We start from the raw sequence: 15,261 nt of genomic DNA, 5'->3' as shown, positions 1-15,261 counted from the left end.
GAACTTAAAACAATCTTCACATAAACCCATTATAACAAATGTCATATTTACCTGTGCCCTTCAGCAATTAGGAAATATACAGAATTTGAATAAAATACTAAATTAAATATAGATCAATCCTTAAAGCTACAAAAATTATTGATTTCCTCTTTTTTTTTTTGTTCTTTGATTAACAGACATCACAGCAGCTGGGTTATTAGGTTTTTTGCCTGCTATTTCTTTAAGACCTGCCGCTGCTGAAAATGACGCGGATCTGACACGCATGTTCGTAGTTTCATTTGTGCTTTAATATTAAATGATACAGGCTACAGCGCATGCCACTGCATTTGTGCGTGCAATTGTAGAGCACAGGCTACAAGCACGCTATGCTGAGGTAAAGTGGAGTGTGCGTCTGTAAAGTCTCCTGTTTGATGTGGTCGTAAAGGCATTCTGTGTCTAAATAAATGCAATTTTATCAAGAAAAAAGAGACAGAAGCAGCAGTTGTGAGTGGGGTGGCCAACACTAGCTCCACCCCTGCATTAATGGTGTTAAATATTTTTAACGCCGTTAAATGGGAAAAATTAATCGTCTGCGTTAACGTGCTAATATTGACAGCACTAAAATTATTATTAAAATTATATTATATATATTTTTATTATAATTATAAATTAAAATTGCTGTGTGTATGTATGTGCTTGTTTGTGTACCTGTGGTCATATCGTGGTCAATTCCTTCAACAGAAATAGAAACGTTTGAGATGGGGTTCCCTTGGAGATCACGAACAAATCCCGCAACTCCTCTGTGAACCTGTGAAAGACATGAGGGATCAACAGGGATGAAACTACCTCCTTCTAATCCTGACTCATGAGTCCGAGCTTTACAGAAAACAAAACAACTCTCCCTCCCTGTCAGCATTCTCAAACGAAAACTAGGCATTAGAAAGCGAAGAATTCGGCTGTACCTGCTCTATGTAGTTGACCAGCGAGTTGCGGTTCTGGTCCCAGTACTGCTTGAGTGTGTCCTCAGGAGGAAACTTATCACAGCTCAGCTCCAGAGTGATCTCAAAACAATTGCTGCTCAGATAGTTGAAGTCCTGCATACCTGACAGAGAGAGAGAGAGAGAGAAATGGAAAGATCAAAGGTTTGCAACTGACGTTAAAGGGATAGTTCACCTTCATTTGGTCCCCATTGACTTGTTTTTTTCCCATACTATGGTAGTCAATGTGGACCAGCATCTGAAGGTGAACTATCCCTTTAAGTGGCCTTTTTCTTGGTATTTTTTATTTTTAATTAACATGCACTACATGGCGAAAGTACTGTATGTGGACACTTGAACATACACTCATATGAGCTTGTTGCGCATTTAATTTCAAAACCATCTGCATTAATCCCCTCCAATGCTGCTAAAACAGCTTCCATTATTCCAGGAAAGCATTCCACTAATGGCAGTGGAAACGCAAACCGAGCCGAGCCGAGCCGAGCCGTGCCGTACCATACTGAGCCGAGTCGTACCACGCAGTGGAAAAGCGCCATAAATGTTGGAACATGGCTGTGGGGATTTGAAAGAACGTCAGTGAGGTCAGGAATTGGTGTTGGGTAAAGCCTGCAATGGCCATTTCAATTTATCCCAAAGATGCTGTCAGGCCCTCCCCAAATTGCTGCCACAAATTCGGAAGCGCACAATTCTCTAGATGTGATTACCAGCTTTAGTCAAATGAATTCCCATGCCTTTTTGTTTGTTTGTTTTTTAAATCTGGTATTAAACCTTCTGCTTTTAGCCTTTATACAAAAATATACATCAGACAATGTCCCGATGAGACATATTATTACATAGCATCATATAGCAAGGTCCAATTATTATAATTTAGATTTCATAAAAGTGTATAATAATTAACAATAATTTTGAGAATTTGAAATGAAATATTTAATATTCTGCACTATTTCTAGATCACTAATCAATTAAGAAAAATAAGTGGCTTTGACAATATAAACTCCTTCGTACAGATGTACAGCACAATCAATACATTATTATGCTGTGTGAAATACTAGTAACAATAATTATTATGTTTCTAATAAATCAATGTACAACACAATTAATACAATATATTAGTGATTTCCTGAAGCTGTGCATTATACCTCCAGGCACACTGTACCAGGCTCCTCCATTAGTGATGCCCTCTTTGAAGCTGGAGTCATCATCATTCTTGCGGCATGGAGGCCGGTTTGGGTCAGACATCACTGGGTTATAGCTGGAGTAGGCCTTAGCCAGAGACTTAAACACCAGATCATCTGGACTAGCACTATATTCATGAGTAGAACCTGATGGACAAACAGAGAAAAACTAAATAGCCAATCAAATTATATGATAACTTTTCCTGGTTTAATTCTATGAAACTGTAATTGATTGTAAATATTTGGGCCATACTTGGTCCACATTTGGGCCACATTTTTGGTAACATTTTCTAAAACCAACTAGTAAAAAAGGTCTATTAATAGGTCAAATGAAGTCGAATGATGCAAATGTTGTAGGTGTCTATAAGGGTTAGGGTTACTGTGTAATTATATTATATTCCAATGCTATTCAAAAGTTACTTATGTGAACAAAAATACAATAAAAAGAAGTAATATTGTGAAAAATTACTATAATTGAAATTAACTGTCTTCTATTTTAATATACATTTAAAAATCAAATGTATTTAATTCATTTATTTATTCCTGTGAGGGTAAAGCTGAATATTCAGCATCATTACTCCAGTCTTCAGTGTCACATGATCCTTCAGAAATCATTCTAATATGCTGATTTGCTGCTCAAGGAGTATTTCTCATTATTGATGAGTTATGCTGCTTAATATTTTTGTGGAAACATTTAGTGATAAATTTTTTCAGAATTCCTTTATTTACACAAAGTTCAAAAGAACAGCATTTATTTGAAATATAAATCTTTTGTACCAATGTAAATGTAATGTTTATGAATAAAATTATCAAATTTAAAAAAAAAATCTTACTGACCGCAAACAAAAATAAAATTATATCATATATCATATCATATCATATCATATCATATTATATTATCTCTAAGAATGTATATGAATGTATATGTTTATATGTGATTGTTTTTTGTGTATGCATGTGGTTTCTCACCACTGCGTGTCTCATCATATGGGTAATTGGCCACCACGTCTCCTCCATGCAAATTGGCTGATAGGACAAATGGAATGTCCATAATCCAGTGAATGATAGCCTTAGTTTCTGGTGCCAGCTGTAACACACAGGTAAAAAAAATTATAATTTTACCAGTCTAAAACCTGATGCTCCAAAATGTGTAATACTACTAATACCATGCTTATATATTTAACAAATAGTTGATCAAACACTCTCTCACCTTGGTGTTTTCATCCACAGCTTTCTTCATGTTTTTCAGGAGATGGTTGTTGGCTCCACCCTCTCTTTCATTCATGTAGACGATGCGATCAAGATCTGGAAAGTTCCGGTTCAGATCAATCCCCTGAGCATTGCTGCGGCCCACAAACCAGTCCTTCATCTCACCAGACTGCACATAAATATTATAATAATGATACCATTAGCAGAATTACCACAATCTTTTAAAACAAAAACACGTAAGATCTCCATTTTCAAGTAGTTCACTCAAAAATGAAAAATTGTCCCAAATGTGTATGTTCTTCTTGTCACAATTTTTTAAAGACTCGTTATGAAGGTTTTTTTCATATCAGTAAAGTACATTTTATTGACTTTCAAGGTACTTATTTGGTGTGGGTGTGTGTTTGAGCTTAACAGCTAAAGTCACTCAACTATGTCTTAAAAACTTGCTGACCCCATAACTTTTTTAAAGAAAGTGACAAAGTGTATTCATATTTATAATAATTATAATAAATGCTTTAAGACAGATGTTGCAATTTTTGTTAATTGTTCTGTTATCTTACAGACCCTAAACCTTTGAGTTGTAGAGCAAACCTTTAAAAAAGGGGGTTTAATTTTTTTGTCAGGGCAGACAGCACAAACAGGTGAAAGCTGCACAGACTCAGTTTAGACTTAGTGGAACCTAGGTTTCAGACTGAGGAGGAAATCACTTCGGTTACTCGTCATTTTTCAGACACTACAGGAAATGCCAGAGTCTTGTAAAGTGAGTCTGGCTAAAAGAGGAAGTCTGAATACAACCGTAACATTTGTTTTAACATACAAATAACACCCATATCACCCATGATCACAAGACTTTATCCCATCTGTGACCTCTGTAATCCTCTCTATCCTACTGAAATCATTTTATAGTAACATTTTTTTTATGTACAGTTCCCATAAAAGATGCAACCTTTGTGCTCATATTTGCCAGGACAGGACTTTCTATCGACCTCTAAAACAAACAGAAAAACCCAGAGACAACGCATGTTTGCTGTGTGGTCAGGATAGACATTTATCACAGCTGAAGCAGTAAAGCAGTGTGGTAAACCACATCCCAGTGAGGTGTTTAATAATCTTTTGGTTTCCCCTAAACAAATGTGAAACTAAAAGTCCAGGGACCTTATGGCTAAAATATGTCAAATGTGTCGTGAAATGTCAAAGCCCACACTTGTGTGAGTACAGACTGCAGAAGGATGTGGTAAACCACAGTAAAGTGTTATGAAATCAGCACCACTGCATTCTGCCAACAAAACTCTATGCTAAAATAAGGTGAACAGTTTTTTGAAATGGAAACCGGGGATTTTTTTTTAGTTCAGCGGTCAAAATTTAATTGAAACCTCACTTGTTATTATCTATGATTTTTTTTTAATTGTTGTGGGTTCTATATAATACTATCAATAAAGTTAATAATTCATATTTTGTTTGCTAGTCAACCCTAATTGGTTTTTAATACAATGAATGAAAAATCACAGTAGCTATGTTTCCATCCAAAGATTCAAATTAAAACACTGTACCAGGCTCCTCCATTAGTGATGCCCTCTTTGAAGCTGGAGTCATCATCATTCTTGCGGCATGGAGGCCGGTTTGGGTCAGACATCACTGGGTTATAGCTGGAGTAGGCCTTAGCCAGAGACTTAAACACCAGATCATCTGGACTAGCACTATATTCATGAGTAGAACCTGATGGACAAACAGAGAAAAACTAAATAGCCAATCAAATTATATGATAACTTTTCCTGGTTTAATTCTATGAAACTGTAATTGATTGTAAATATTTGGGCCATACTTGGTCCACATTTGGGCCACATTTTTGGTAACATTTTCTAAAACCAACTAGTAAAAAAGGTCTATTAATAGGTCAAATGAAGTCGAATGATGCAAATGTTGTAGGTGTCTATAAGGGTTAGGGTTACTGTGTAATTATATTATATTCCAATGCTATTCAAAAGTTACTTATGTGAACAAAAATACAATAAAAAGAAGTAATATTGTGAAAAATTACTATAATTGAAATTAACTGTCTTCTATTTTAATATACATTTAAAAATCAAATGTATTTAATTCATTTATTTATTCCTGTGAGGGTAAAGCTGAATATTCAGCATCATTACTCCAGTCTTCAGTGTCACATGATCCTTCAGAAATCATTCTAATATGCTGATTTGCTGCTCAAGGAGTATTTCTCATTATTGATGAGTTATGCTGCTTAATATTTTTGTGGAAACATTTAGTGATAAATTTTTTCAGAATTCCTTTATTTACACAAAGTTCAAAAGAACAGCATTTATTTGAAATATAAATCTTTTGTACCAATGTAAATGTAATGTTTATGAATAAAATTATCAAATTTAAAAAAAAAATCTTACTGACCGCAAACAAAAATAAAATTATATCATATATCATATCATATCATATCATATCATATTATATTATCTCTAAGAATGTATATGAATGTATATGTTTATATGTGATTGTTTTTTGTGTATGCATGTGGTTTCTCACCACTGCGTGTCTCATCATATGGGTAATTGGCCACCACGTCTCCTCCATGCAAATTGGCTGATAGGACAAATGGAATGTCCATAATCCAGTGAATGATAGCCTTAGTTTCTGGTGCCAGCTGTAACACACAGGTAAAAAAAATTATAATTTTACCAGTCTAAAACCTGATGCTCCAAAATGTGTAATACTACTAATACCATGCTTATATATTTAACAAATAGTTGATCAAACACTCTCTCACCTTGGTGTTTTCATCCACAGCTTTCTTCATGTTTTTCAGGAGATGGTTGTTGGCTCCACCCTCTCTTTCATTCATGTAGTTTCCATCCAAAGATTCAAATTAAACTTATGTGCAAAACTGGAATATTGCATAAAACATTCGCAAATAAAGCATCGTGTCCATCCAATGAGTCAAAGAGAACAAAATCATCACTTCCTTGTAAACTGGCACTAAATATCACTTAGAAAACTAGGAGAAGCCACTGAATATAGTAATTTTCATATGTGATAAATTACTTGCGCCGCAGAGCGAGCAGACGAAACAATAAATGCAGTCATTGCTTTCGGAGGTGGATGACTGCTGTTTGGGAACGCAGTCGTGTAAGACAATTATACAGAAATACTTTGATGACAGACTTGGTTCAGGCATTTCAGAATGACCATAACAACATATAGATGCTGTGAACGAGAACGAGAGCGGTCCACTGGTTAGTCAAGTTATCCCGTCTCATAGCGCAAAGTCACATGACTTTTTCGATGCGTATGGAAAAATGTATTTGTTAAATGTGTTTCCATCGTAGTTTATGCACATTTTTTCTTATTCGATAAAAAGTTTATCCTACTCAAATGTGTGCATAAGTTTTTTATGTGCATTTTTTGAATTTATGCACATCTTGGCGTTTCCATCCAGCGTTTTTTTTTATGGGATTTTCCAAAATGCGCATAAAAATAGGTGGATGGAAACATAGCAGGTATGGCAAATAGTAAATAATAACCATTGCAAATAGCAAAGAGATCAAAACAGTACTATAGTAGGGGTAGGCGATATACCAGTAGACACAATAAACTGGTAGAAATTTGTCAACCGCTAGTGATTTTTGAACTATTGTCTCTGTTACTCTCACATACGCATACGCAGCAAATGAGCTTGCTGCTATACATTCACTAGAGCATTTCAGAGTTCCACTGAAACCCTCCACCTTCCCCAGCTCCACCTGTATAGATCTGCTACTTGTGCAGCAGCAGTATGTCTTAAATACTCACAGCAACGTATCGGCATATGTATTGGCAGTAGCAAGTTCCTGTACTTGCTTTGCAGCAGCAGCAGCAGCAGCCAAGACTAAATACATCATATCCATTACCATGCTAAAATCTTCTAAGGGTTGTCATGATGGAAATATGAGAACACATGATAGATGGTAAATAGTTTTTTAAAAAAATCGAATTTTCTAATTGTATTTAATATTTTAATTTTCACAAACAGTAAATATACCGTGTACATTAATCACAACCTTTTTTAACTTTTCAAATGTTATTTTATGTTTGTGCTTTTGGAAATGGATCTTTACTATCCCTAATTAGGCTTTTTATTTAGCATTTTAGGCCCATTTGGAACACAGGACACCAAAAACCAAAGATACAGCTGCATTCTGTTTATATTCTTCTTCTTGTATAAGGTGTGTGTGTGTGTTTACCTGTGAGGCTGCTTTCTCGAAGCCGTCAGGATTCATGGAGGGCATGATGTGAATGCGTGTGGAGTGGATCAGGTCAATGATGGTGTCGTTGCCCTCCTGGTACTCATTACAGAGATATTGAGCCAGATAGATGAGCAGCTCTCTACCCACTGCCTCATTACCGTGCATGTTCCCAATGTACTTAAACTCCGGCTCACCTATTACACAAAAACAAACACAGTTAATGGCACGACACTGTATGCACGTTTGTTAAATGAACTGACAAAAATAACAACTAAATGATGCCTTGCCAGTTATTTTAAGAATTATCTTTTAAAAAGTTAACTTTACTTATTTGAGTTGTATGAATCACATGTATAAATGTCAAAGACAGCATAACCAGTATCTTACCAACCGATCATACGTAATGTCTTGGACAATTTGTCAATCATTTAGCAATTATTATAGAAAATTTATGATGTATTTTACTATCATGATACTGGGTCAAATAGCGGACAAAGAGAATGACTGACACTTTATTAAAAAAAAACTGTTAACTTAACTGTTAACTAAAGTTAACTTAAAACTTTAACTTAAATTTAATGTCTAATAAAAATATTATATTTAATGAAAAATTAGATATCAAATAGCACTGAAGTATATAACGTACTGATCATATGTTGGGCTTTTAAAGGGGTCATATGATCCAATTTCAAATTTTCCTTTCTCTTTGGAGTGTTACAAGCTGTTCGTGAATAGATAAGATCCCTAAAGTTGCAAAGACTAAAGTCTCAAATCCAAAGAGATATTCTTTATAAAAGTTAAGACTGGTCCACGCCCTCCTAAAACGCCTCGTTCTAACACGCCCCCACATGTCTACGTCACGATGTGGGAAGATTTGCATAACACCACCCAAATGTTCACGCAAAGAAAGAAGGCGTAACTTTTATTCTCGCTGTAGTATTGTTGCTGCCGCCATGTTGTGGAGGCGCTGTGTGTTTCATTGTGAAAGCGAAACTTCTTTGTTTGGCTTTCCAAAAGAGGACGATATCCACTTCGTCATGCCTAGAGCTGATCCGTGCTGGTCGCTGAGGAAATACATCAACTTCGCGCTGTGGATTGCCGGATCGGCTTTCACTGTGGACGAAGCGGAGTCCAGCCCGGGGTCGTCACATGTGGTTGCCGCAAGCCCGGCAATATTTCATTACACCAAATACACAAAATATTGTTCTTTTTAGCAACATCATATGACCCCTTTAAAGTACAAAAAAATCACTACATAAATAAAGTCAACCATTTAAAAAAAAACAAAACAATGAAAATCAGCACAACAAAGACAGATATTCAAAATATCCACACATAATTAAATATTTTCATATACTTGTTACTTTCCACAAATAGGGTACAATAAGGCCAGAAATGATGTCATTTCCACTAAATAATAAATATTTTAATAATAAACTCAATATTTTATGAGCTGTTTTATTTTCTATTCATTTTACATGAGATGTTAAGACTTATTTTTAATGTTCTCTTCTTTTCCATCTCAAAAGCAGCTCCTATGCTTGCAGAATCAAGACACGGTCTTATTTGTTTACTTAAATGACCTTGGTCTCCCCTTGTTTCTAGAGTGTGCTGAATGATTCTGGTCTAGGTTGTGGATTTACTGAGAATTACTCCTCCGAGAACACCTAGCCAGATATCAAGAACAACACACTCACATAAAGACAGAGAGAGAGAGAGAGAGAGAGAAGACATTAATGTGCATAACATCTATAATGCTAGATTGACTGAACAGATGGAGTAGTAAAATAAGAAAGCATACAAGACATTTCAGATGTTTCCAGACACACGTGTCCGTACATGTTTAAAGACAGGTGAATTCGAATATTATATAAAAGACATATTCATTTTAATAGAATCAATGGATTCCTATGGACCTATTCACAAACATTCATTTATCCTTTTTATTTATTTATTTTTGAGTTTTTCTTAAATGTGCATATACATATAAAACATACAGGGCAGAGGTGTATTCCTGCAACAGTGTTTTTGCACATACAGAACTTTCCCCACACACATTTAACCTTTCAAAGCTGTTGCGGTGCTGATACTCATATTTTAGATTATTTTAGCTGATGAAATATATTATTATACAAATTGTTTTGCATATTGTTTCATATAAAATGTAAGTATTACAAATATTACTTTGAAAAAATTAATGTGTAATATTAAATTTATATTTATAGCATGTCGCTGTGTCTTGTATAATGCTATCTTGGTATTTAAAAATGTGGATTTAGTAATTAATTTAGACTACATATACACTTCTGTTCAAAAGTTGTTTTTTTTAAAGTAAAAAAGGTAATTGCGACTTTTAATCTCACAATTCTGACTTTTTTCTTGCAATTGCGAGTTCACATCTCTCAATTCAGAGTTTTTTCTCCGAATTGCATGATACAAATCCGCAAGTTATAATTCTGAGAAATTAAAGTCAGAGAAATTAAGTCAGTATTGTGGGATATAAACTGACAATTCTGACTTCATTTCTCAGAATTGCCAGTTTATATCTTGCAATTCTGACTTTATTCCTTGCAATTTCAAGCTTATATCTCACAATTCTAAGAAAAGGAGTCAGAATTGCAAGTTTGTATCAGAATTGCGATATGTAAAGTCTCAGTTGTGAGAAAAAGTCATAATTGTGAGATAAAAAGCTGCAAAAAGTTACCTTTTTATTTTTTATTCATTGGCAGAAGCAGGCTTCCATAATAGTCTGCTGACAATTCGGCTTAAAATGAAATCTAAAAATATATTAAAATAGAAACAGTATACACAAACTTTGAGCATAAAAGGTGTATTTCAAAAACATTAATAAAATCTTATTAGCCCCACACTTGTGAATAGTAATGTATGGTAAAATATACAGAACAAATATTATATATCAACTGCTGCAAACACTAAACCCATTGCAAACATGGGCTCAGGTAAAATCCTTAGAGCTTCCAGAATCCTCTCTGCTTTCACACAACAAAGCCCTGACCCACTTAAACCCTCCCCAACAATCCCATGCTCAAACATGAGCACTAACATAGGCAAACACACTTCATCCCTCAGGTAACATGCACAAATCATCAGAGGCCGGGAAAGGACACTAGACCTTTTTCATGAAATATGAACTTCTGAGAACTCTTCTGCCTGATAAGCACACCACACTGACTTTATTGTAATGTAGAGTTTACACATATACAAAACACACAAACAATGTTTACCTGCCATTGCGCAGTAAACATTATATAATATTTAAGAACCTTATATAGGACATTGGCTCTAAAATGGATGTTTACATTGGACAGACCTGTTTAGAAAAGCCAACACACCAGAACACAAAGGCATACAGTACTGAATGCACATTTATTTGCCATGCACACAGATTGGAAACAGATGGAAGAGCTGTTTTATTCAGCAGGGTTCCTTGCAGGCTCTGGCCTTTTTTAGCCGTCTATTTCACTGCCTCCCCTGAACATCGAAATATTCTACATCTCGCAATTAAAGAGCAGCATGTGCAAAACATCCACAGTGTGTGTGTGTGTGTGTGTGTGTGTTCAAGCTCCTAAATAAGGACGTATGTCCCTTTACAACCAGACTTTGAAGCTCCGATTACTTTAAAATGAAATTACCACCAAACTCTTTTGCAGATGTTAACGTCAAAGCAAAGTATTCCCAGGCCTGTCCATAGGAAATGTGTGTCTAAATGTGTAATGTGTGCGTGAGTGTGTAGATGGGTAGGTGTCTGAGAAAAAGTGTGTGAGAAAGTGAGAGACTGAAAGTAAAGGTGTTTTCTGATTTGATTTTTTATTTTAACATATGACAGGATGTGCTGTATAGAATTTGAATATAATGTTTTTTTAAATATATATATATATTTTATATCAGCTGATAAGCAACACAATCATGCAATAAATGTTTTTTCACTTGCACCTCACAGTGAAGATAAAATCTACTTTTAAGACCAAATCTATGAGCTAATACTTGGAATTTGTCATTCGGGTTCACTTTTAATCAACAACCTAAAGATAAACACATCAACTTTTTTGCATTTTTTTTAAATCTAAATTTGCTTTTGTTTGTTTGTTTAGTTAAAAGTCATATTTTGTCACAAATTGTAATGTGATGAAATAGTGCCATTAACTGATTAAAATAATCTGATATACAGAACATTTTTAATCGTTTTATTTCTGCAATAAATATAAATGTGGAATCATTTATCAAATGAGACTACAACAATATAAATATAATATCCATTAGAAATATTAAAATAAAATAATAATGTTCACAACATTATAGTTATGAATAGTTAAATTGTTTTTGAAATTTCTCTTTTGTTAAATAGCATCTGCTAAATGTTTTAAATGTAAATAATATAGCCTATAGAGAGAGAGAGAGACTACAATATCAATATCGGTAAAAGTGTCAGTCAAACTGATAATCAATCATCTTCACTATTTTACATAAATGTAATACACTGGATATTATTACAGTGAATTCCATAAGTGATGCTGTGAATTTTGAATTTTCAGTATCAAACAGTTTTTGAGAAATGAAAGTTTTAACACCCCTAGTCCCAAAATGAAAGAATTAATGCATCATGTGGGCAAAGGATGAAGACAAAACGTGTGAAATCCCACAAAGACTGTAAGGAACAAACTTCCCCTATATTATGAAACACAGTTTTATATGTGTGTCCTATCCAAATAAAGCAAAGCTGTTTTGATAGCAGTAATGATGAAATCATCAGCTGTACAGATGAAGTGAGGTGCAGGCAGGAAAGGGAGAAAGCTGCTAATCTTTCAGTGAAACAGACAAACAAAAAGGCTAAAATTACACATTTCAAAGCCATACAGTCTACATCACTTCTCTCTCTAAACATAATCTTAAACATCAACACCATCTCTCACACACTCGTCTCATCAACTTTCTCCTTGCTTTGTTTACTACCTCTCTATCCCTCTTTCTCTTTTTTTCCCTGCCTCACAAAGAAAATATACGTCAAGAGAAAGATCAGATCTGTTACATGGTATCTGTTAACCTCATTTAGGACAATATACCTCACGAAAGACAAACATTTAAACACGCAGCATTCTGTTTCTTGGTCATAGCTTTATTATTTGTGTATCTGTTTTTAAGACAAATCCACAGCCTTCAAGTTCAAATAAAAATGCAACTAAATGTCACTTTGGTTTAAATTGGTGTTAAATGTGGTATCAGATATCTGCATTTACCAAAGGTTTGGTAAACATGCAAGGATATCATATTTGCAACTATGTGCCTTAAAATTTTTGAATAAAGATTAAATATCACAGAGCAACCTGTAAACATACCATAAATCCTTCAGCAAGCCAATGTAGGTTGTATATTGGGTCTCACAGTAAGATAAATATATACATTAGGATTGTTGATAAATACAGTAAATAACAATTCATCTCATAAATTGATGGAGTTAATCCCAGATTTTACATATTTATGATACATTTATTTGATCAAACATACAATAAAAACTGTAATACTGTGAAGTATTATAATAAAATAAATACAATTAAAATAACTGTTTTCTATTTTTATATAGGCCTATTTATATACTTCAGAAATCATTTTAATATGCTGATTTGGTGATTATCAATGTTGAAAACAGTTGAGCAAACTGTGATACAGTTTTCAGGATTTTCTAATGATTAGAAAGTTCAAAATAACAGCCTTTATTTGAAATAGAGATCTTAAATTATAAATGTCTTTAGATTTCTATTTTACCAATTTGATGCATCCTTATGGGATGATATTAGACTCAAAATGATTAATAGATGCACGCACAATTATCCATGTACTGCATAAATTTTATACATGTATCTTACTAACCACAAACAAATGCCTTTCAATTTGAGTCTGTGGAATTCGGGATTAAATGATTGTGCAGCGATTTGTACAAATGCAGACATGTTTGCGAATAAAAATATTCTGTTCTGCATTAATATATCATAAATTGCTCAAGCAAAAAGGAATCCGTGCATATGTGGATCAGGTGACACGCGTGCATTAATTGATGTCTAGTTCGAGTCGATTTTGTTCGGTTCATTTGGATTTTGAGACTTCATTTTCGCAGTTTACAGCATTTCACGTCCCCCACACACACAACTACCAACGAACAAGGCTTAGTGCAATTCATTAACGTGTACACGATTTGAAAAAATCGCAAAAGTGCGTCTCTACACTGAAGCAAATGCTTTTCAGCCGGTGTCTGCAGAGTTAAGAATTACATTAATGTGCAGCATTTTGTTCAAATAGAGACATATTTATGAATACAAATGTTTCAGTTTGTATTAAAGCTCTACCGTAGAAATATAATAAAGATGTTTTATTGAACTTGTTCTAACTTATCTTGTCTTAAGACACAGAATAGCTTATATTAATTTTGCCAAACAAGAACTTCGTGACGGTACCTTGTTTTTTCTTCCTTTCTGTAATTCAATGGCACATTGTCAGTTATTCCTTCCTTGTAGGCTATTATTATTATTATTATTATGCAAAGATGAAGTTGACGATGCTGATTAGCCATCTCTGCAGTACGAGAGAAATGCACCTTTCATATAGGTCTACTGCATTGCAAACGCTACAGCCTGTTCATTATCAGAATAAAATACAGTCAACCAAATATATAGATACACTATAGAATCTAGATACACTGGTTAATTAAAACAGCCCGTAGTACACGCAAATTTGTGTCACTACACTGAAACAAATGCTTTTCAACCGGTGTCTGCAGAGTTAAGAATCACATTAATGTGCAGCATTTTGTTCAAATAGAAACATATTTGTGAATACAAATGTTATAGTTTGTATTAAAGTATCATAATTTGTGCATGTCGCGATTAAAATGTGCATTTGTGGATCAGGCGATACGCGTGCATTCATTCACGTCTCTTCTGAGTCGATTCTATTTGATTCATTTGAATTTTGAGACTTTCGTTCCGCCCTTTAGATACACTATAGAATCTAGATACACTGGTTAATTAAAAGTAGTACAATCCGTGCCATTCAGCCTGAGCTCGGGCCAAGCACATATTTGCTCATGTGAAGAGGACCATGATTGTTTTTTTTTTGGAAAGCGGGTTAAGTACAAAGCCTGGTTTATATAGGCCTAGGCCTAATAAATAATAGTCGGTTGCATTCAAATTCAAATAGCCAACATTGTGCATATGGAAACATTTGGATTCGTGCCAAATGAGAGAGTAAGAAAGAGTATTATAGGGCCAAACAATTTAAAAAAAACATATCCAGATTAAAAGTCATTAGCCTATAATGCGAGATTAAACTCATTAAATATCCAGAAAAATGTAGAAATAAAATATTGAGAATAAAAATAATTAAATTTTGAGAATAACGTCATTCATCAGCATCGTCAACTTCATCTTTGCAGACACTGACTCAGAAAACAGTTTAGTAATAAATAGGCCTAGCCTAAATAAAATATGTTCTAGCTATTTATGCGATCCGCTTGAGCGCGGAATAGGCTATAGCCTATAAAACGCTCGTTTAGTAGCTATAGTTTAGTTTAAGTTAATTTAATAATTTAATTAAATATAAACGTGCGATTACTGATGGCTTAAATGAGCGACTATAATAGCCCTTTTAATAATC

General features: G+C 34.2%; 1 protein-coding gene across 1 annotated transcript in view; it reads right to left on the bottom strand.

Moving 5' to 3' along the window:
* The window catches only part of cpe (carboxypeptidase E), a 25,111-nt gene that overhangs the window by 2,756 nt on the left and 7,094 nt on the right, over positions 1-15,261 (bottom strand). The window contains exons 2-7 of the mRNA XM_016443601.1: positions 7,594-7,790; positions 3,363-3,530; positions 3,122-3,239; positions 2,117-2,299; positions 942-1,081; positions 688-787 (exon numbers count right to left, since the gene is read on the bottom strand). Coding sequence (XP_016299087.1) covers positions 688-787; positions 942-1,081; positions 2,117-2,299; positions 3,122-3,239; positions 3,363-3,530; positions 7,594-7,790 — 906 coding nt within the window. The remainder of the gene's footprint in view (positions 1-687; positions 788-941; positions 1,082-2,116; positions 2,300-3,121; positions 3,240-3,362; positions 3,531-7,593; positions 7,791-15,261) is intronic.

The sequence above is a fragment of the Sinocyclocheilus anshuiensis genome, unplaced genomic scaffold (genome assembly GCF_001515605.1).
Source record: "Sinocyclocheilus anshuiensis isolate Anshui unplaced genomic scaffold, SAMN03320099.WGS_v1.1 scaffold85, whole genome shotgun sequence".
Lineage (NCBI taxonomy): Eukaryota > Metazoa > Chordata > Actinopteri > Cypriniformes > Cyprinidae > Sinocyclocheilus > Sinocyclocheilus anshuiensis.
Note: the sequence above shows the minus strand (reverse complement) of the source record. Positions and strands in the feature narration are given on the sequence as shown.